The sequence below is a fragment of the Chelonia mydas genome, chromosome 22, assembly GCF_015237465.2.
Source record: "Chelonia mydas isolate rCheMyd1 chromosome 22, rCheMyd1.pri.v2, whole genome shotgun sequence".
In the NCBI taxonomy this organism is placed as follows: Eukaryota; Metazoa; Chordata; order Testudines; family Cheloniidae; genus Chelonia; species Chelonia mydas.
This window is the reverse complement of record NC_051262.2, coordinates 13076277-13097943: the sequence shown is the minus strand read 5'-3', so window position 1 is coordinate 13097943 and position 21667 is coordinate 13076277. Positions and strand designations below refer to the sequence as shown.

At 58.7% G+C, this 21667-nt stretch overlaps 1 protein-coding gene across 3 annotated transcripts in view; it reads right to left on the bottom strand.

The window, feature by feature from the left end:
- USP2 (ubiquitin specific peptidase 2) overlaps positions 1 to 21667 on the bottom strand; it is a 56987-nt gene that overhangs the window by 32865 nt on the left and 2455 nt on the right. Inside the window, exons 2-4 of one of the 3 annotated variants that reach the window (XM_037882408.2) lie at positions 20862 to 20960; positions 17361 to 17441; positions 9808 to 10589 (exon numbers count right to left, since the gene is read on the bottom strand). In XM_037882408.2, coding sequence (XP_037738336.1) covers positions 9808 to 10548 — 741 coding nt within the window. In that variant the 5' untranslated portion in view covers positions 10549 to 10589; positions 17361 to 17441; positions 20862 to 20960. Of the gene's footprint in view, positions 1 to 9807; positions 10590 to 17360; positions 17442 to 20861; positions 20961 to 21015; positions 21069 to 21667 lie in introns of those variants that run through there. The other 2 variants (XM_007066950.4, XM_037882409.2) reach the window with 2 other exon arrangements.

Genomic DNA, 21667 nt, shown 5'->3' with positions numbered 1-21667 from the left:
AACAAAAATCTAATCCTTCCAAGCTTAAGTATACTGTCTACACCCCTCCCCACCACATGTACACATGCTGTGTACACACATTCACATGCATAGTATATAGACACACACTCTATATACACACAAACTGCCTACAGAGGAAGACACGCACAAACAAAAGTGTACACTGTATACATACACGCACGCTGTATAAACAGATGCACACCAAATCACCGGGAAGACCAGGTCAAACCCAACCATGCAACGTGAAAGCCAGACTCCGAAGGATTCCTGTGACAGAGGGTCCACCCTAGCAGGACTGTCCGTGCAGCGTGATAGCAAGCTGGAGCGGACCCACACTAATACAAACTGGCAGATCACGCACTAGACATGGAAAATGGGAGATGGCGCAAAGCCAGAGAAGAGTGACCATGCAACCAACGAGCCAGGGGTGATATCCGAAGAGAGGAGGCAGGGGTGCTACATGGCAGAGCTGCCTGTCACCTGCTCAGGTGAGTGCAGAGCGGGAGACGAACCCCAGACACCCTGAGATGGCTCGTGCAGGGAGAAGAGTCAGTGGAAGCTCCAATCACTCCCACGGCAGCTGGTTCACCCTCAAACTCCCCGGCGACGTCCCCATGAGGGCATCAGGGTATGTGTGTGTGTGTGGGGGGGGGAAGGGATGGCAGATATTTTCCAAGCAGCCCCAGAAAGCAGGGGGCACATGAGCCCCAGCTTTGCCCTCCAGGCCATGCTCGGAGGGTCAGCCAGTTGGCTCTCAGCCACCCTAGTGTTTTCTCTGCTCTCCCAAGGGCAGAGGATTTGCCTGGTAGTGCCAAGCCCGCCCTCCCCCTGGCCAGCTTAGGCCTCCCGCTCTAGATGCTCTTGCCTCTCTTGTGTTACGCAGGCGCAGAGAGCACTGACCCCCAAGTTGGGCCGGAGTCACCCACCAGAACTGGGGGGAGCCAGGCAGGGCGCCCCCAACGGAGCTCTGGGAACCATTCTGGGCTGGTGGTGCCCAGGGGCCAGGCTGCTCCAGCTCAGCAGGTCCCACAGCATGACAGGGTCATTATGGGATGGAGCGCCTGGGGGGGAATCCTTTACCCTCCTAGCCCCAACTCACACTGTGCAAACTCACGCTCCCAGCCAGCTTCCCACTCTGCCGGCAGCTCTGCAATGAGCCATCAGCTGCGGCGACAGCCCAAGGCCAGAACCAAGGGGCACAACCCATCCCCTTCCCCAGAGCCTGGGGCCGGTTCCCCTCCAGACCCAGGTCCAAATGGACCCATCTCCCATCCTAGCAATGCAAAGAACAAGTCAGTAAAGAGACACCACAAACCTGGCTCAGGGGCTGGGGAATAGGACGTGTGCCCTTTCCCCTCTAGCGGGCACCAGCTCCAATCTAGTTACAGGTGGAGAGGACTGGTTGGCTTGGGCGAGTGGGGCATGGGATACGGGACCCTTCCCCTCCTGGGCACTGGTGCCAGTAGCAGCTGAAAGTTGTTACTCATTGCAGGGGACAACCTGTGCCGAGCAGAGCGGCCGCTGCATCCCCACAGTTTCATGCTGTCCCATCCCCCCACCCTCAGGGGGTACATGAGGGTTTGCCATGTCCCTCGCTGCCAGTGGGGTAACAGGAGCCAGGGCCATAAGCACACAGGTGTGGCGGCTGCCGGAATCCAGAGAAAGGCCCCTGCGACTCAGCTAACGACAGGCTTCCTGGAAGCCGGGTTATTGATCGAACGCAGCTGGGCTGTGTGTGATCCCAGAGGGGAGCCGAACCCACAGCCCCAGGAGCTGTCGCAGGGGGCAAGACAGGGCGGGCAACATGCTGACCCCATCGTCCCCACTCTCCCGGGGCCCTGGTGCAGCTCCCAAGCAGTGACCTTCCCAGGAGAGGATGCCAAGAGCCAGCTGGCAGTAAAAGGCCAATGAGTTCAGGCACTGGCTGCAGGCCAGTCCCAGGAGCTGGTTGGGACGGAAGCGTGAGCAGCTGGCGGCAAAGTTTATGGGTGGCTGCAGCCACCGGATACTCAGCTCACCTGATGTTTTGGGCAGTTAATGGGGCCGCACAAGTCCGGGAGCTCTACCAGCACAGCTGGGAAGCAAAGGGTGCCCTGCCATCCGGCCCCCTCCGTGGGAGCTGCCTGCCTGCCTTGCCCTTTCACCCGAGACTCCCAGAGCACTGAAAGGATGTTCATTCAAGAAGCTTCACAGCTGGGGCCAGGTTGCTGTCCCCAGTGGCAAGGTAAACGGAGGCACGGAGCACTGCAATCACATGGTCAGGGGCAGAGATCAAGACTAGAACTTAGGAGTCCATACTGCTTTACCACTGGACAACACTCCTTTCCAGAAACAAGAACAGGATCTGGGAGCCCTGACTCCCATGCCTCCTGCTCTAGCCATTAGACCACACTCCCCTTCCATCGCCAGGAACTGAACCCAGGAGTCCTGACTCCCAGATTCTTGCTCTAATAACTCCTGTGATCTTTGCTTTCCACCACCCAACATCCTAAGTAGCCCAGGCTGAGGTTGAGGGGGAAACAACCCAGGGACCGTGTAGCCAAGGGAGTGCAGCTTCAAAGACGCGACGGCTCCAAAGTGACCGCAAGTAACCAGCGTGACCCACGCCTCCCGGTTAATGGAGCAGAACCGATCGGAAACCTGGGCCGGCAGCCTCTCCTATCCCTCTCCACAAGCCGCTTCCGGCGCTTTGTGTTTGTGGTTTAATTATTATTTATGATTTTGCTTCTTGGCTCGGAAAAAAAATAAGACCGGAAAACAGAAGAGAACATTAAACTATCAGTGAGCACTATAACCTCCGGCCAGGACAGCTGCCCCCACACTGCACCTCCTGATCACCCCCCGCCCCGATTAGTACCATCTACACTGCCATCATGCCTACGCCCCAAAACCTAGAGCAGGGCTACAGCTGGGCACAACTTCCGATTAAAACTTTTTTGGGTGAAAAATGCAGATTTGGGTCGACCGAAACAGTTCACAACTTTGTGTCGATTTCGGGACGTTGTTGCCGGGGCGGGGGAGGGAGGAAGAAAAAAACAGTGGGGAAAAAGACTCCCAAAAAACCAAAGTGTTTTGACCTTTCAATTCAAAACGACCTTCACTTTATATATATATAAATAAATAAAAACGGGGGTTGGGGGGAATAAAGCCCAACATCAACATTTAAAAAAAAATGTTTTTTGATTCACGGAAAATGTCATTTTCGATTTAACTTGAAACAATTCCCCCCCTGGTTTTTCAGACTTGCCAGCGAACAGAAAAATCCATTGCTCATACAGCTCTAACCAAAAGCTTGCTGCTCTGGAGAGGCTCTGACTCATCGCCGGAGGTGGGCCAGGGTCCGGGCTAAGGTCACCATTAAGAACGTACTACGTGTTTTGTTCTAACCCAGTAAACAATAAGGCACTGCCTGGGAAAAGCTGATTGGGATCACAGAGTGGGAGAAAAGGGTGCTCAGGACCAGGGTAACAGAGGGGAGGGAGTCCCTGGATCAGGATGGATTGTGACAGGCATCTGGGGCGAGCCCAGGGCACAGGAAGGAGCCTGAAGACAGACTTCTCCTGCCCACCATGCCCGTGTACATGAAAAAGCAGACGTAACCCCATTCCAGGCTCCGGGGAGGAGGTGGGAACAGCCTACCTGCAGAGCGCAGCAGATGGGGAATGACACTGCCTGCAGAGGACATCTGATGGGGGGCCTGCAGGGGACCCAGTCAGGTCTCTGAAACCCCCCCACCCCAGTAAATGATCCCCCGCAGGGAGGGGAGAGGCCCCCACAGCTGCCGGATTGTGTCACACACTGCATAGACGGTGGTGGCAGGCATGAGGCCTAGGGTCCCGAGAGACGGGTCAGTCAGTGCCACATGTAATCCATACCCCATTGCTAGGAGGGGAACCCAGAGCCCGAGTGCAGCCCACTGAGTCAGGAGTTCAAACTTCCCTGACCCTCTGTTCTAGCCATCAGACCGCGTGCTGCAGCCTAGCGGACACCCCAATGCTGCTGTGCGGGAGATGTGTTTGGAATGAGGAGGGGTGTGGGAATGACACCTACTCCTCCCCACACCAGCCATGAATGTAGTGGGAGCTACAGAACTGCCAGGAGAGAGGGAGAGCTGGGTGCGTGCGGTGACAGATCAGACAGACGCTGCTCCTGACTCTCTGCTACCTTGTCTTGTCACTGGCACCTGTGCAGAGCAGGGCCAGAACAAAGCCACCCTGCCTGGGCCCCCACGTGCCAGTGTCAGCGATTACATGGAGCCGGTAGACCCAGACCCAAGTGCTCTGCAAAGCATCCAGCCCCAAGAGCAGCCGCGCTCTCCCACCCCCCGGCAGACGGACCGTGTGTGGCCAGCCACGTGTTGGAGCCTGCAGGGAGGCGACTAGAGCCTGGCTTCAGGATTTGCCTTCCCCGCAATTTGGCCAGTGGCTCCTCCCAGCGCTGGTCGTGTCTGGCTGCACCCCCTCCCATCCTGCCCCACGGCTGAGGCCGGAGTTCTGAACTGTTCCCAGGTACACGGCGGTGGGGGAGATGGGACAGGAGAAGATAAATAATCGGCTTTTATGCTCTCAAGGGCCTCACAGGTGATGAACGCAAGGATCCCTCACCTACTGTTGAATGCAGCTGTCTCTGGGGTGGACCACGGAAGGAGGGCACACAGGGATTTTGGCCAGGAAGCACAGGGCAAACTTGTGGCTCTCACACAAAGCTGCACCAGGGAGGAGCAGGGCTTTGACGTGCTGGCCCCAGAGTTTTGCGCAGGGAGGGGACTGTGTGTGATTCCCTGGGGAGGAGAAGGGCCAAGCTGGCCCTGCCAGGGTTCACCCCTGTGGTTCCAGAGATGCTGGGGAAGCCGTCCCCTCTGGGAGAAAGGGCAGTAAGAAAGAGGGCAAGAGCTGAAATAAGAGAGAAAGTAATGGTGGGAAAGTCAGACACAGAGACGGGAGGATTAAGGAGGGGTTAAGCCTGTTATGTAATGTCCCTGGTGGGGCCCTGCCAGCGAGGGCTGGAGAGAACCTGCCCCAACTCCGCTCCCCAAGCCAGGCTCCTGCACATGGCAAGACAGGGTCAGTCTGGGAGGGGAAGGAAAGAGCTGGGGAGGGGGGTCTCTCCTATTTCTGTGCATGCCAGGGAACTGCACAGATCAGTGCAGGCACCCCTTGCCCTCGAGCAAGGCTCAGCCTCAGCCCGAGGCAGGGAAAGGGCTGAGCCCAGCTGAGCATGGTGCCAGTGGGCAACACTGCAGGGGAGACTGGCCCTGGCAAGCTGCAGCCCTGCACGCTGGGGTGTGAGCTAGTGTTGGTGTGCGGGGCAGGGCTGTACACGCGGTTGCTTCTGCGAATGCCTCAGCCAGTGCCCGCAGTGCAATGCCTGGACGAAAGAAATCAACAGCCTGAAAACCCTCCTCTTGCCACTCAGGGGTAGACCACCAGGCAGGAAAAGGGGAGTCCCCCAGACTCCTGACCGCTCTCGTCCACTTCCAAGCCTCAAGGACTGGGGCAGGACAGCACAGACCTGGGTTTGCATCTGTGCAGGGCAAGAGCACTTCAGCGTCCCCACCTGCCTGACCAGGGATGTATTGGGGGCTGCTGGAGGCCCCCCAGAGGAGACAATTCCTGGATACAGCTGGGCATTTTCAGGCAGCTTCCCCAGTCCTGCCCCCCCCCAGATCAGCCCTGGAGCCCAGACACTCTCGTACTCAGCCATGACCTGACGCCTACGGCTGCCCCATCCCGTGGTGTAAGACAGCCTTGGGGCGGGGGGACGAGCCGACGTCCCAGCAGCAAGAGGGCTCTGAACATCCCAGGCAGGGACGGAGCCACCTGGCTGCAGACTCACCCACCAGGACTCTGAAACCTGACCCCCTTGGCACTGCAGCCCCACGGACCGGCCCTGAGCTTGCCTGACTCCTGTCTTGCCCTGCCGCAGCCAGTTCCTTCCTGGTTGGTTGTATAACCACTCGGTGGAGATCAGGCCCAGAGTCTCCACTGAGCTGCTCCAAGGCCCCAGGGGCATGCACACCAGGGTTAAACACCTCAGAACACTTCTTTAGTGGACAAATAGCCACTGACATCAGCCAGTGGCCTCTCAGGATGGACTAACCCACGGGGGCATTGACTAGCAGCCCTCCGTGTAGGTCCCAGTCACATCACAGCCTCAGTACTGTAGGTGCCTCCCCTACGGGGCATAAGCTAAGCACTAAGGCCCAGAAACCAGTGGGACTGGGAGCCTCAATACCTTTGAGGATCTGGGCCCAAGTGCTTAGGGTCAGGGAGCTGGAGCAAAGCGGGTCCTCATCTCTCCCCCGGCCCAGCTGGTGGTGGCCGCTGTCGGAGGCTGATCTCTGTGGAGCCCGGGCAGCTCCTGTCTTTCATCTGGGGCTATTTTTGGTGCCTGTTACCACTGCCAGGGGCCGGGAGCCCCACCTGCTGTGGCAGGCTTTTGCCTGGTATCTGCAGTGAGAGAACAGGAGGGATGTGGTTGATGGGGCCGTCCCAAGCAGCTGGATTTTGTTACTGCTCTACCCAAAGCAATTTCCCCTCAAATACAGATGTGATCCCCGAGTTTAGAGCCCTGGCCCAGCCGCTGGAATTTAGGGCAGGGTGGGGGCCAGGGATGCACAAGATTCCCCCCTCCCCACACAGCTGATTCTCAGGATCTCTCTCCACTTGTCCAGCGCCTTCTACAAACCCACAGTGAGAAAACAGAGCCCCCTGGGCAAGGGGGGCAGAACTTGTATGAAAGCAAAGCAGCTTGAAGCCAGTCACCGTCTCTTAGCCCAATCCCAAGGCCCAACGGCAAGTCCCAGGCCCAGGGCCCTTTACTCAGCCAGTCTCGCTTCCCTTGGGGAGGAAGGGCAGAGAGGGACAGAAAAAGCGACCAAGGGGCTGAGACGAGATCTTGGAATGAAATCCAAGTGGAAAATTACCAGTCTGGTCCCATGTGCTCACATGATGGGCTGTGGGCGTGGGAGGCTCAACCCTGGGCTGGGGCTTTGGTGACCCGACGTCTCTGATCTGTACCCAGGGTATTAAATGCCCCACTGCCCGCTTCACAGTTCACCAGAAACCAGCAGCCAGGGAAATGCCAGAGAAGGCTGCTGCTCCCTCCCTGGCTAAAAAGCCCCTTGCCTAATGGTCCCATACAGCCCAGGGCATCCAGCCGAGGCATCTCAGCAGAGAGGAAAGGGACTGGATGTTCTCAGTGACAGTCACATGGGAACAGACCCGTCGAGAGAAATTTGGGTCTCTGGTACATCATGTTTGCTTCCTATTTCACTTAATTTACATGCACGTTACAGATATTTTGGGGCCCCAGTACAACTGTCCGCCCGTTCTCCCTCTCATCAGCTCTGCATGGGAACCCTGTTTTCTGGCCCAGGTGCCCAGCCCCAAGGCCTCTGGGATAAGTAGGGCACAGGAAGCTCCAACATGGCACAGCTGGGAGGGGTGCGGTTGGGTTCTGGGAACAGGACCGTGTCCCCATCTTGCACTGTACAGTAACCGGCACACACCAAACCAGCCGCCCCAGATGGGCGTCTCCAGCTGCAAGCGCTGCCCAGTCCATGCCACTGGAGCGCCTTTTACAAGCAGGGCTGATTTGGGTGATTCGTGACAGCAAAGAACGGACTGGGCGGGGGCCAGAGGCAGCGGGTGCAGGTGTGGTGCAAATGTCTCACATGCAGTCCTGCCTGGCTGCATCTCCTGCCACGCCAGCCCTTGGCGTACCACGCACAGCTCTACCAATGCCCCTCCCTCCTGACCTGCCCTCTCCCCAGCCTGCTGTGACCACCGCTCCAGAGCCAGCGGTCTAGGCTTCCCGAACACCCAGAAACTGGCAGCACAGACCCGCTACCAGTGGGATGATGAAGGGGTTGCTGCCATGGCACAAGGATGCAGCATCAAGGGAGCTGATGCCCCCTCTGGCAGCAGCAGAAGGGGATGGGTTTGACCCCCCAGCTGTCCCAGGGCAGCCACAGTGCGAGGATGTCTGGCTGGACTGGGTCCCTGGAACAGGACTCCCGGGAGAACCCAGCCCTGCACAGCCTAGGCCAGAGGGGGAGGCTTGGAAGCCAAAGGGTGAGCTGGCTACGCGGCTCAGTGCCCCTAATTAGGTCTCTGTGTCCATCCTGCATTCTCTCCCAGGTTCCAATCCCCAGAGTTTACATAACAGGTATAATTGTTTAATATCAGCTTTGGCACGCGCACACACACAAACACACACACGCAGCATGTCAACAGGCAGCTGAGAAGCGCTCAGGGCACACCTAGAAATCTCTCAGGAGTATGTCACGGCAAGAACCCAGGGCCCCCTCTCTGCCCTGCCTCCTCCCAGGGATCTGTGCACAGGGAGGGTGAGTGAAGCTGGGGCTCAGGGGAGGATCCGCGGGATTCTTTCCATTCCGATAGCAGACCATAAGGCACCAGGGGCTGCCAGAAACTAGCCACCCCGACCAGGGTCTGGGCCGTGTGTGACGAGCTAACAGGTTTCATGTGTAGCACCTGGCCAGCAAGAAGCAGGTGCCCTATCACAGATCACAGCTGCCCCAAGCATGCTCTGTGCCCTGGGACGGAGCCCACAGACCTCAGGTCCCACCCCCGCAGCCATGGGCTGAGTCCTTCCCGTGGGTGATGAGAACCAGATCAAAGGATTGAAGGGGGTGGGGGCATTGGCACTTCCCCCACCCCCACTTCCACCTGTGCCCCCGGGTACAAACCCCTCCTCATTGTGAGTGAGCAAGGGATGTTGTGAGCAGACCCCAGCCCGAAACCTCACTGGGATGAGCGAATCCTGCCCATTCCCTCTACTATTGGGGGGGAAAAGACACATGAGGGGGCTTGGGTGGTTTAAAGCCCAAAGGCACTGCAAATCCAGCCCACCCCTCTCCCGAGGGAATGTGAATCTGGGAGGTGCAGCTTGGGATCAGGGACTCCCCATCCTGCCCCCCCCCCGCCGCCCCATACACAGGGTAGCTCAGTTTCTATGCACCACCCATTCAGTCCTTAGCCTCACTGCCCAGACTGCCAGTAAAGGGGCCGGGCAGTGCCAGCAGTGAGGTGGTTTCAGTGATGGGAACTCGACCGAGCTGATGACCTCACAGCACACGGGGGTGTTTGTGCGGTATCTTTGCACCATTTGATAATTCCACCTAGCTCTTCTCGAGCACGCTCATCAGCAGCTCTCAACGCGCTTTACCACAGGGGTCGGTATCATTCTTCCCAAGGCACGGGGAGGTCAGAGTGACTTGCCCAAGGTCTCCCAGCAGGCCAGCGACAGAGCTGAGAATAGAAGCTGGGTCTCTCCTGAGCCCCAGTGTTCCACCCACGAAGGCACACCACCCACCTGAGCCAGGCCGGCTGGAGACCGCAGTTCAGAGAGACCCAGGGTGGATCAGCCATGGGCAGCGGGATGTTTTGTTCCAGCCCCATCAGCGAGACCAGCCGGGCTCACACCCACTCGGCCGCATGCCTGTGGGGCTGCATCACCCCGAGTTGCCCCCACCCAGCTATAGGCTGAGCTACAGCTCCGGGGGGGCATGCACAGCATTTGGCTCCAGGTGTGGCTTCTCCTCAGTGTCTGTGGGGCTCAGGTTTGGGGGGTGGGGAACAGCTGTGAAGCTTGGATCAGGAGGTGGATTTGGTTCAGGCTGCTCTATTCTTGGGCCTCCTCCCAACACTTCACCTGCTCTTCCACCTGTGCCCCATGGGCAGCCTCTCTCCTCCCTGTCCCTGCTCCCCATCAGCAACCCTGCGCAGTTACTTGCCCCCCCCCAAACACACGAGATCCCCGCGCCGAGCCGGCAGCACCTACCGAGGGGTCCCTGGCTGGGGAGTCTGTCCGGCTCTCACTCCTCTCCCATGGCTGGCTGGGGCAGCGGCTGTTGGGCCGGAGCATAGGGGTGAGCACTTCTTGGGTGGGACTGCGGGAGCAGCCGGGGGTGCGGTTGCCCTTCCTGCTGCAGGACTCCAGGTACTCCTTGACGTAATCGGAGCGGCTGGCGGCCTGATACAGGCTCTGCAGGGCACAGAGCTCCTGGCGATTGCGGGCGAGGAGTGGGGTGTGGGTGGGTGAGTCCAGGCGGTAGGGTTCGGAGGTGTGCAGCCCGGCGAACTCCCGCGCCAGGTCCGAGTGGCTGCTGGACTTCTTGCGGCTGAGCGTGGACGGTGTCGCCATGTAGCTGGTGGGGCTGCTGGTGGGGCTGGTGTAGGCGTAGCACGCTCCCCCGCTCAGGCCCCCGCTGCCCAGAGGCCTGGCCAGCATGCGGCCATAGGCCGGGCTCAGCCTGATGCTGGACTCTGGGCACAGCGCCAGACGGCCCGCATCGTAGCTACTGGTCGGGGAGGTGCCCGAGGTCCGCAGCCGGCTGGAGGGCAGATAGCTGCTGGGGGGGCTCGGCTTGAAGCTGACCTTGTCCTTGTCCGGGTAAGAGGCGACAAAGCTGGAGCCATAGGAAGAGTACGAGCCGTAGCTGGTGGGGGATTTACTGTAGGAGGAGGCGGGGTAGCGGGAGGTGTCTCCATAGCGCTTCAGCGGGGAGGAAAGCTGGGACATCCTGGAGACTGGGGCTCCGGGGGCACCGCTGGTGGCATTGACTGCAAAGCAAGAGCACAGTGGGCACCTTGAGTCCCTGCCCCAATGGGCACCCGCCCCAACACGCTGCACACACCCTGCCCCAGACTTGGAAGCTGCCCTGGGGACAGACAGGGGCTAGAGACCTGGAATTCCCCCCCCCCCACATATTGAGAAAAGGCTGGAGACCCCCTTATGAGCCAACATTCGGGGCAGGAGACCCCTGCTATGGGAGCACGGAGGTGACTTGGTCAATGTAGCTGTGGGAGACTTAAAATCTCTGGATGGGAGAGACAAACATCCCTCTCCAACTGCCTGGGAGAAAACCCCCTGAGCCGGTCACCGGAGGGGCTGGGATGCACAGGGGCAAGGCCCAGCAGGCCCCACAGCGGGGATGCACCAGCTGGTTGGAGCCCTGTGTTGGATATGGCCAAATCCTATGCACAGCAGCGTGGGCCCACTCCATGGCAGTGGGACCTGGCTGTGTGAAGCCAAGTCCATCAGGCGCCCCGTATCCTGAGGGCAGGCAAGGGTAGGAGCATGGGGCAGGCTCAGGAGTGGCACAGCTGGGTTCTAGAGCGGGTTATGGCGGGTGGGATGGAAAGGGGGATGTACCTGTGTGGGGGCAGACAGCAGAGAGGGGCCAATAGGGGGTTGGGATCCAATCCAAACCAAGCCCCCTTCCTAAGTCCCCAGTGCTGGGGTGGGGCAGGCGCTCAGCACAGCAGGCGAGCGGAGCAGACTGAGCCATGCAGTCCCCACAAACATGAAACCCACTGACCCCACGGCAGGGAAGGAACCACCTTTGTACGGGGCTGCATTTTAGACCCACTTTGCGCTGAGGCCAACGGTGACCCAACGTGCAGGGCAGGGTCACCCACTCAGAGGATGATGAACTAGGTGATGCCATAATGCCCCAGGCCCTTTATGTAACCTGCAGCAGGTCAGGGAGCATGTGTGTGCGTGCACACATCTGTCTGCGTGTCACTGTGTGTGTGGAATTCCTTCCTGACCTCATTCGACAGTCCATTTAAGCCTTGGAGCATGAGCGTGGCTGACAGATTTATGGCTTCTCACGTTATCATTAGCCCAGGACAGCTCAGCCTTCCCCACTCCCCTCTCCAGTACAGCCACAGAACGTGACTCGATATCCTCTGAGGCTTAGAGCTGACACAACCACTCATTACATTCACTGATCCCAACCAGGTTCAAATCCAGCCTGGCGGGGTGGTGACCGAGAGCTGGTCCCGGCTGACAGCCATTCAGTAGCCACATGGGAAATGAGTTTGTCAGGTCTCAGTCCAGCTCCCAGGGGGACATAGCGCACCACCAGAAATGCTGCTAACTGACCCTAGGTGGGCAGACTCAGCAGAGAAACCAAGGACTGAATGGGTCGTGAACCCCCCTCTCATTCCCAACCCATCCCTAGCTTTGAGGTTCCCCCCAGAATCTGTCACCAAGACCCCAATAGGTCGGGAGAGATGGTGGGGAAATTCCTGGGATGCTTGGCAGCACCCCCACCCCGATCCCGGAGCACTCACTCTGCCCCACCCACACGGGGGAGGAGGGGACAAAGGGCTGGCAAGGATCTCACACATGCTGGGGATGCTCTGTCCTCTCAATTAGACTCAAACCCAGCGACCACTTGCCACAGGGGGTGCTGCAGAGATGCGAGCGAGTGACAGGGACAGATGGCAGCAGAGAGCAGGAGCCTAAACAGAAAGCTTTGTTTACAGCAGCCAGTGCCCTGCACTGCACAAGGCAGAGGGGCCTGCTTCTGCCCAGGTGAGCAGAGCTCAGGGTAGGAGAGGTCACCCTGTGCTCTTCTCCGTAGAACGTTTCGGGAGCAGGGAGAGATTTTCCCAGCACGTCCTCAGAGCCCCACAACTCAAAATGTTTTCGGGGTAACAGTAATAACAGTGCCTTGCTTTACCGAGCTGGGATTATTCAGAGATGCTTCTAACTCACAATGCTTGGATCTGAATCTCTCCCAAAGTTGAGGGAGGTTTGGGATGTCAGGCACATCTCTAGTGTTATCACCTTTCCGCAGATGGGGAAACTGAGGCATGCAGAAGGGCAGGGACCCGGTCATCTGATGGGTGGGATGCTGGCAACGACCTCCTCCCGGGGCAAAGGCTCGTATGCCAAGGCTCCCGGAGCCCTGAGAAGATGAAAGGGTGTCATACACCCGCCAAGAGTCATTACTGCCAGCCTGGCAGAGAGATGAGAGGCAGCCCACAATCCATGCCGCCCGCCCTCCCTCTCCATGGCACTGGTTTCACAGCTGGGGTGTGTGTGTTTGGGGGAAATGGGACTGCAAGGGAGGGTGCTTTCTCCTCCCTGTCCCATGGAGGGGCAGGACAGGTGCTGCTGGGATCTGCGGGAATGGAAAGAGATAAGGGAGAGAGAGCTGGGGGAGAGAGAAAAGAGCAGGGAGGAAGAAGAAAGTGCGGGAGGTTCAGGGCTGGAGTTGTGAGCCTGTTCCCCAGTGCGAGGACTTGCGGGCTGGAGCCGCTCAGCCCAGGCTCTCTGCTCCGCTGCATCTGACCCCGCTGAGAGCTAGCTGCTCCCATCAATAATTTAGCACCACGCACAAACTGCAGGCTGGAGCCAGCAGCCGGGGCCAGTCCCCCTGCCTCTCCCCACCCGCCTGAGTGAGCCAACCTGAGTGGGTTTGCATGGGGGATGATTTCATCAGCTCAGACCATCCTCCCATCCAGGCCTGCCCCGGGGCATTGGTATTCCAGAGACAGAGTCCTGGGGCTATTCAGCAGCTGCCAGCTCCACTCTCCAGCAGCTGTGCCATGCAGCCGAGCTGGCTGGAGATGCCATCCCAGTCTGAGTGGCCAGAGGCCTGCAGGAGAGCAGTAGGACGGGCGTGCTGAGCTGGGGGGAAGGGTGCTACTGGGCTGACCTGGAAGCCAGCCTGGAGAGTGCAGAGCTAGGCGGTGATGGCCAAGCCCCAGCTGCTGCAGCAGCTCCATGGACTAGGCAGCTCTCAGATGCGGGAAGTTTTTGCCACTGTGGGAGCCAAGGGTCTAGCTAGGACTGTGCATTAGCACCATGGGAAGCTCAGTCTGCAGCCCTCTTGGGGATGGCAGGGGGTTGCACCTCCAGGGGGCACCAAGCACCAGCCGGGGCTGCCCTGTCCCAAGGATCTGGCCAGCTATGCTCATCTCTGGTCTCAGCATTGGGCTCCATCCACAAGCCAGCAGAGAGCAAAGAGGAGCTCGGATCAGTCCTGAGCAGAATGCCCAGACAGCGCAGGGTCCCATGGAAGGGCAGGGACTGGGTCCCCCTCCTCCCATGACTCCCCAAGCACTGCACAGACAGGAGCCCCATTCTACGCATGGCGAAATGCAGGGAAGTGACTTGCCCACGCCCACCCAACAAGTCAGTGGCAGAGCCGGGAATAGAACCCAGGAGTCCCGAGTCCCAGTACCTAAAAGCACACTATACACTGCAGTCAGGTGGGAAGAGGCCGTGTAGGTGTGAATGTCACATGTGCCAGGGGCTCTCTCCCCAGGGCACCCCCTGGGCCTGCCCACATTCACCCCATCAGCTGCCCAGAGATACAAACAGATCCAGCAGGTCATGAATGGCCAGTCGTAGAAGCCGAGGAACTTACAACTAGCAGCGAGGAAGGGGCCCCTGGGCCCAGGCTGGAGTATGGCCAGCACAAGACCCCCCCTCACAAGCCCACCAGTGGCACTCGGGCCCCTCCAGAGGAGACACCCACGACAAACACCATCCAAGACTTGGGTAAAAGTCCTGCCTAGCTCAGCCAATCGGCTTCACCCCCTAGACAAGCTGGGGCTGCCTCGCAAACAGGCCCTAACCGGGTGGGAACTTTGCTCCTGGAATGGATCCATTGGGTCAGAAAGCGGCTGGCACAGGGCCCGGGGGGACATTACACCAGACGGGGCTCTGGCTGGTCCCCAACCGGCTCCAGGGATTTACGTGGTGGTTGGGAGGCAGAGGGAACTCCCAGGACGTCTCCTCCAGCCCTGTCACTCCCTCTCTTTGCTTGTTTTCCTTCCCTTGCAGGACAGCGGCTCACATGGCTCAGAGTCTCTAGTCACCAGGGAAACCACCCTCGTTCAAAGCCCTTTCAAGGCGAGCTCTCCACGCACCTGGACATGCTCCAACCTGACGCGCTTGCGGCAGGGGACAAGCACAGACATGCTGTCCTCTGCTCTGCCGCGGGACGTGGCCCACACCCCTCATAAGCCCCAAGCTTGTGCAGCACCTCGTCTCGGGGATCTCAAAGCACTTTGCAAAGCCGTTCATTTGGGGTGCTCCCCCATGCCCAGGAAAGGAGTAAGTTGCTCTCACACCCCTTGCACAGGCAACCAACGAGGCCCAGGGAAGTGAGGTCACCGGCCTGGGGACACACAGCAAGTCACTGACGAAGCAGATACTAGAGCTTAGGAGACTCTAACCACTACAGCACACTCCTTCTCGGAGGCAGGGGTAGAATCCATGAGTCCGGACGCCCAACTCCGTGCTCTCACCACTAGACAGCCCCCCACTCAGAGCCAGAAACAGAAGTCCCAGCTCTGTGCCCTAACCACCAGGCCCCAAGGCCTCCCACGTACAGCTACATGAAAGACCACCTTGTCTCTCTAGCCAAACCACTCATGGGGGAGAAACTCACCCAAGCTTCTGCACCAAAACTCCCAACCTTGCCCAGCAGATGCCTCCATCCCTCCCAAGCCTGGTCAGTTGGCGAGGTCATCCCCCAAGCAAGTGCTGTGGAGAGGCCTCGGGAAGCCACGCTCCATTTAAGGCACCCTGCACAAGCTCGGCCCCCACGACCATGTGTGTGGGTGTGTCCCTACACCCAGCGGCGTAGGGGAGCACCGTCTCGCTCACCTGGCCTGGTCCCAAGGGGCGGGGCCATTCTGTTGGGAATTGAGAGAGTCTCAAGCTTCAAAATTCATCTCTAGATTCCGAGCTCCCTCAAATTCTGGGGTGTCTAGGTCCACTTGCGTTTATGGCTCACCCCTTCTGCAGCATTTGGGTCCCTGCCCAGGAATCAGCACTAGCCCGTCCCTAACCCTGCATCCCAGGCAGTATGAGAGTCAGCCCCGGAGGCCACATCTCCAAGTGCACACTCACCCTACCCCGCTGCACCCCCCCAAGGCAGGGGTTCGACCGAACAGAGCTGCACCCTTCAGCCCCACCGCCGCTGAGAATATGCACTCCGGATTTTCCACTGGCAGCCGAGTGAAACTGAGCCGGGGCCGGGTGTGAAATTGGAGTCAGCCGGAGGGAACGTTACAGATCCACAGGGAGATGAGCCATTTCACCTGCTGTGCTAACCTAGTTCACGCGCTCCCTTGGTCTGGGCTCAGCAACGCCACAGGGAGCTGCCAGTCACCAGCGAGATGAGTTTCCCAGCCTCAGCCCAAGCAGCCACGGAACACAGACCCTTACAGACCCAGGAGCACCCCGTAGTCAGCCCCTGCACACAGGCCCGCAGCAGGCCGGTCTGGCACACGGAACCACTCCAGATCCAGTCCAGAACTAGCCCCACTTGTGGAAACATTTCACCTCCGATCCGGGAATTTACCTGAGATCCTCATCCCCATAGTAAATTGTCTGAGGGACCTAGCTGCTCTAACCCAGAACCTTTGGTGAGCTGTGAAGCTCCATCCAGGTGCACTGGCCCCCTGGCAAGGTTGCCAGCTCTCTTGACTTCCTGTTCTTTCCATGCAGTAGTCATCCCAGAGTAAGTAGGAAACTATTTATGAGCAAAAGCAAGCCCAAGTGCACAAACCTGTTAGGCAAGCAGGCTGCAGGGTGAATAATCCCCCTGCAGGCAAATACTCCAGTGAGACGCCTGGCTCTTCCCTGCCAGAGCTCAGCCCCTTTACCAGGAGCAGCAGGAGGCCAGATGGGCTGGGCTTCCCAGCTGAAGCCTTCATCTGCATAGTAGGAGATTTTGCTTCGAGGAATGCAGGGATGGCTACAAAGATGCCAGCTGCACCCGACAGAGGGGCACCGGCACAAGGATCTGGTACCATCTAAATGCCATGAGAACCCCCTGCTCCCTGTCCAGGCCGTGGGAGCCCAGCATAGACCCCCACCTGCTCCCTGGCCAGGCCGAGGGAGCCCAGCATGGAGCCAGCTCAGATTTTGCAGGGCTGAACCCAGAACAGACTCCTCAGTGCACCACTGGTATAGGCCCTGGCACAGATCCGTGCACTGCAGGGACTGTCTGGCCATGGGCTAAGCTTCCAACGACTGCATCATTCGCTCTTCCCCGCTGCGCCCATATCTCCGACATCCATTTCCGCCTCTAGCCCCTTCCGTTTCGAAAGCCCCTTTCATGCCAGAGACCCTGCCAAGCTCTCGCAACTCTGCCAAAGCCCGTGGATGTGCATAGGGATAAACGAGGGGTAGGATTTACCCCTTCGGCATGCCAAGGTCACTTCCCTCGCCCTTAAAAAGCAGCCACCTCTGGGGTGGAACAAGCAGCTGATCTACAACAGAGAAACTGCTTTTAGAAAGAACACACTATGCCTTTGAAATGAAAGGGGGCAGGGGGCTGTGAGAGTATGGGGCTGTGAGGAGAGGGATTCAGGGGAGACCAGGATGGATTATTACCCAATGACACAGGCTAACACCTCAAGGCTTGCCAAATGTGCCAGGAGATCTTAGCAGATCAGAGGGACCAGCTCCCTAAGGTTACTCTTCATGGGAAAGTTTTCTGTGTGCAGGAAAGAAAGTCCTGCCCCATAGGACCTGTTCTACCCACCCTACCCCAGGAGGGTCCCTGGGCTGCTTACCGTCTAGGACTGCCACCTTTACAAGAACTGCCTTCCCTGTGGGATTCACAGGACCACGTCACACCATCCTGGTGCCCAGGGCTGCAAGAGACAAGCCGAGCGCACCATGAGAGCCGGGAGAGGAGAGCCGAGGTGCAAGAAACCGTGTGGCTCTCTCCAGTGGCAGCGCTGCCCTTGCACGTACAGCACCTCTCAGCAGACACCGGTGACTCAGCCTTCCACCGCCCCCGCGAGGCAGGGACACCCCGTCACTAGCCCCATTGTGCAGCTGGGGAAGTGGAGGCACAGAAGGATGAAGCATCTGGGCTAAGCTCACAGGGCGAGTCGGTGGCAGGGCTGGGACAAAGAACCCAGGAGTCCTGGCTTCACATCTACCGCTTCTACTACCCTGCTCGCTCTCCGGTCTATGTTAAAGCTCTAGGGGAGACTAGAGAGCCAGGGCACAGATCCTGCCTCCTTCCATCGCCCCAGACCGCCCCCTTCTCCCCATTACCTTCCATTGTCTCCACATGGGACAAGGATGTGATGAAATGGGACTGTTCTTAATGGTTCCTCTGAATGGTGTGGGGGTGCCTCAGTTTCCCCTAGGCAGTTCTTAAGTATCTAGGGGGTGGGATAAGGGTGTGTGATCATTGCAGAGCCCTAGAGGCAGGTGTGTGCAGGGGTCTGGACACAGAGAAGGGCCGACACCCTGTTTCCTGGCAACTTGTGGCCTGGCCCTTCCCCCCTGCAAGGTGAGAGCTAAAGGGTTGGAGAACAAAGGAATCCGGTGACCTCCTAGCCCGGGAAAGGGACAAAGCCCAGAGGAGGAGGGACTGGAGAGGGTTTCAGTTTGGGGCTGGCTGGGGACATGGAGTGAAGTGCAGAAGGGATTGTCTGGCTCACGGCCCCCAAAACGGACCCGGCTGAGGGGTCCTGTTCTCTGCACCTACAAGCTCTGTTTTAGACCATGTTCCTGTTGTCTAATAAACCTCTGTTTTACTGACTGGCTGAGAGTCCCGTCTGACTGCGAAGTTGGGGAGCAGGACCCTCTGGCTTCCCCAGGACCCCGCTTGGGCGGACTCGCTGTGGGAAGCGCACGGAGGGGCAGAGGATGCTGACTGCTCCGAAGTCAGACCCAGGAAGGTGGAAGCCATGTGAGCTGTGTGTTCTGCAAACAGGCTGCTCACAGAAAGGAGACTGCCCCAGAGTCCTGCCTGGCTTCGTGGGGAGCAGTTCCAGAGCATCGCCCGGGGACTCTGGGACAAAGGACATGTGGGACGGGGAGAGGAGGCTGCGCAAGTCTCCCCCTGCAGCGGGGGAGACTCTCTAGGTACCACGCACAATGCAGACGACAGTCCCTTCCATGAGGACTTTGTCCAGGCCAAGGAGACCCCATCTGGACACCAGCCAGCTGATGCTGGGTCAGTCAGACTGGGAGCTAGAGAGAACCGCAGGGTCTGCCTGCGTCCAGCAGCCGAAGCCCCTTTATACTATTGTCATTACACCAGAGCATCCCACAAGGGAGCCTTCCTAAGCCCTGTCCAGGAAAGCTCAGGTCAACCCCAGCCTGTTCCTCCACCCAGACTGGGGGCTGAGCTCCCCCTGGGAGTCCCGTGACCCCAGCCCCTGTCGATGAGGGGCCTGGAGACTACTTCCAGGGCAGAGGAATGGGGGAGCCGAACACTGGCCTCTCCTTGGGCAGAGCTGGCCAGCTGGGCCTGACACAGAGGTGACCCTGCGGTCTTTGCAAACCTGCAGCATTGGAATGCCGCAGCCAGAGGGAAAACAAATACCCACAGCAGCTCATCTCAGAGGAGCTGCAGGGCAGGCCCCCAGAGGGGCAGCGTCTGGGCCAAATGTCTGCACAAGCCCTGGAGACTGCACTCCCCCTTCAGAGGGGCCCCTCCCGGGCAGGCTGAGGAGCATCAGTAGCCCACTGCAGGACAGCCTTCCTTTTGGGATGAGTTGTTTAGTGCCCGGAGGGGGGCGGGAAGGAGCAGGGAGTCCCCCAGACCAAGCCAGGGGTATGTTATGCCAACAATTCCTCCAGCTGGTTTGATTTGTCCATTCTAAGGGTGGCCCCAGAAACCTCCTCCCAAGATCAGCACGGAACCTAGCCCGGCTGGCGAGAGTTGCCAAAGGGATGCAGTTTGTCAACAGATAAGAGAACACGCTTAAACCCTCCCACGCTCCCTGCCAACAGCCCACGCCCAGCCCTCCGCCTGCAGGGCTCCAAGGGGAACGGCAGTGACGCCAACAGGCTGCAAGTGATTTTGGTAGTGGGGCAAGTGACAGCCCTGGACTCCGGTCAGCCACAGAACAGGGACAAGGTGGGTAGCAATGGGGCAGGCTTCCCACCTATGCCCCTCCGGCCTGCCCTAGAAATAGGTGCTAGAGCCCAGCTCAATTCCATGCTTTGTCCTCTCTCTCTCTGGTCCCCATCACTCACGGCAGCGTCTCAGCACCTCACCATCTGCACTGCATTTAACCTCACCACACCCCTAGTAAGGGCGGGCAAGTACTGTGATCTCGATTGTACAGATAATAACAATACCCAGCTCTTGTCAGCCGTAGCTCTCCAAGCCCTTTACAAAGGCGGTCAGTATCATTATCCCCATTTAACTGATGGGCAAACTGAGGAACCAGCAGGTGAAGTGGCTTACCCAAGGTCACCCAGCAGGCCAGCAGCAGAGCTGGGATTAGACCCAGGTCCCGAGTCCCGGTCCAGTGCCCTACCCACGAGGCCACACTGCTGAGTAAGTGACTTGTCCAGAGTCACCCAGAAAGTCTATGGTGTAGCAGGGAACTGAATCTGGGTCTCCCAAGTGCCAGGCTGGTGCCCTAACCATTGACCACCCTTCCTCTGTTGTAGATGCTAATGAGCATCCGTTGCAACCGTGGCTGTCAGCACAGGGACTTGCCCACTGAGAACAAGGCAGAGACCCACCAACTCTCTTCACATGTGTCACCTAACAGCTGGCAGTTGGTGTTAACTCTGGCAACCTGAGCCGGATCTGAGTTGCTGACGACCTGCCTGCCCCCCGCCACGTCACCCTAGCACCCAGCAACCCGGTAAAATCCAAGTTATGAAGCCCCCGGCGCGGCCTCGGTTAAAAGTGGCGGAATGATGGAAGAGAAAAAACCTGCTGGCGAAGAGCTCCCTGGACAGCTGATGGGAGCAAACAAGAACATGAGCGGAGTCGATTATTCGCCCACCATGTGCTTCAAGATCTACAGAGGAAGAGCTCGGTATTACCACCACCGGCCGGACGCTTGATTGACTGACAAAGCTCAAGACTTCTGTTGCAGCTAGCGAAGTTAAAGGAAAAGGACCAAATTGGCGATGTGGATAGAACATGGCCAGAAAGGCTGATCCCGGCCCCAGGTCCCCAGATCTTAGCTTCCAGACAACGGAGGCACTTTGCTAAGTCCACCCTGAAGTTTCTCAGCTTGTATTTTACCCTCCCTCCTGGGACCCTCTAACCCCGTCCTCAAGTTTCCCAGCAGCTCCATACGCACCTGCGTGTGGGGCAGCAAGACTGAAGGGTAGCGGCTTGTCATGGGGTGACGCCCTGGCTGCTCGGATGGGGTCACCTCAGCGTCCGCAAGGCACTTGCCCTACAACAGAAGCGAAGGAGAAAAAAGGGATTGAAAATAAACAGTAGCGACTAACCTGTTAGCAGCCGTCCAGGCTGTCTCAGAGCCAGGCTTCTCCAGCGGGCATGGGGGGGGCAAAGGGGGGGGGATCTGGGTGAAATGGCCGGAGGGGCAGAGCCTAAAGGCTGGGGCTGTGTAATCCACTGCAGAAATTCTCGGCTCAGGTTACCGGCTAGATAAATATAGTGTCTTATCTGACCTCACAGGGAGCTGGAGCCCTCCTCTCACATTCCAGCAGTGGGGAGGCTTAAAGGGGCAGCCGGCAGAACGCAGCCAGAGGGGTTCTCATGTGTCATGGAGGCAGGGCCAGAAGAGGGGTGCTACAGGGAGGAGAGGGGGGAAAGGGTGGCGTTCTGGGGCAATGGGAGAAGTAGAGGCTTTGAGGGTAGGAAAAATGGAGGTTTGGGAGGCAAAGAGAGATGGTGGTAAGGGGTTGAAAGGGAAAGGGGGTTCTGGAACAGGGGAAGGGAAGAGGGGATCACGTGTGAGGGGGAAACTGCAGAAGGGGGTTCTCGGCGAAGGGAAGAGAGGGGCTGGGCTGTTACAGGGGGAGGGAGGGGCTGGGGCCAAGGGAGGGGAGATAGGATTCCTGGAGATAAGAGGGAATGCCCCACAAGGCTCTGGGGTACCCCAGAGATGCTGCTCTCTGGCCCCCAGTCCAGCCCCCA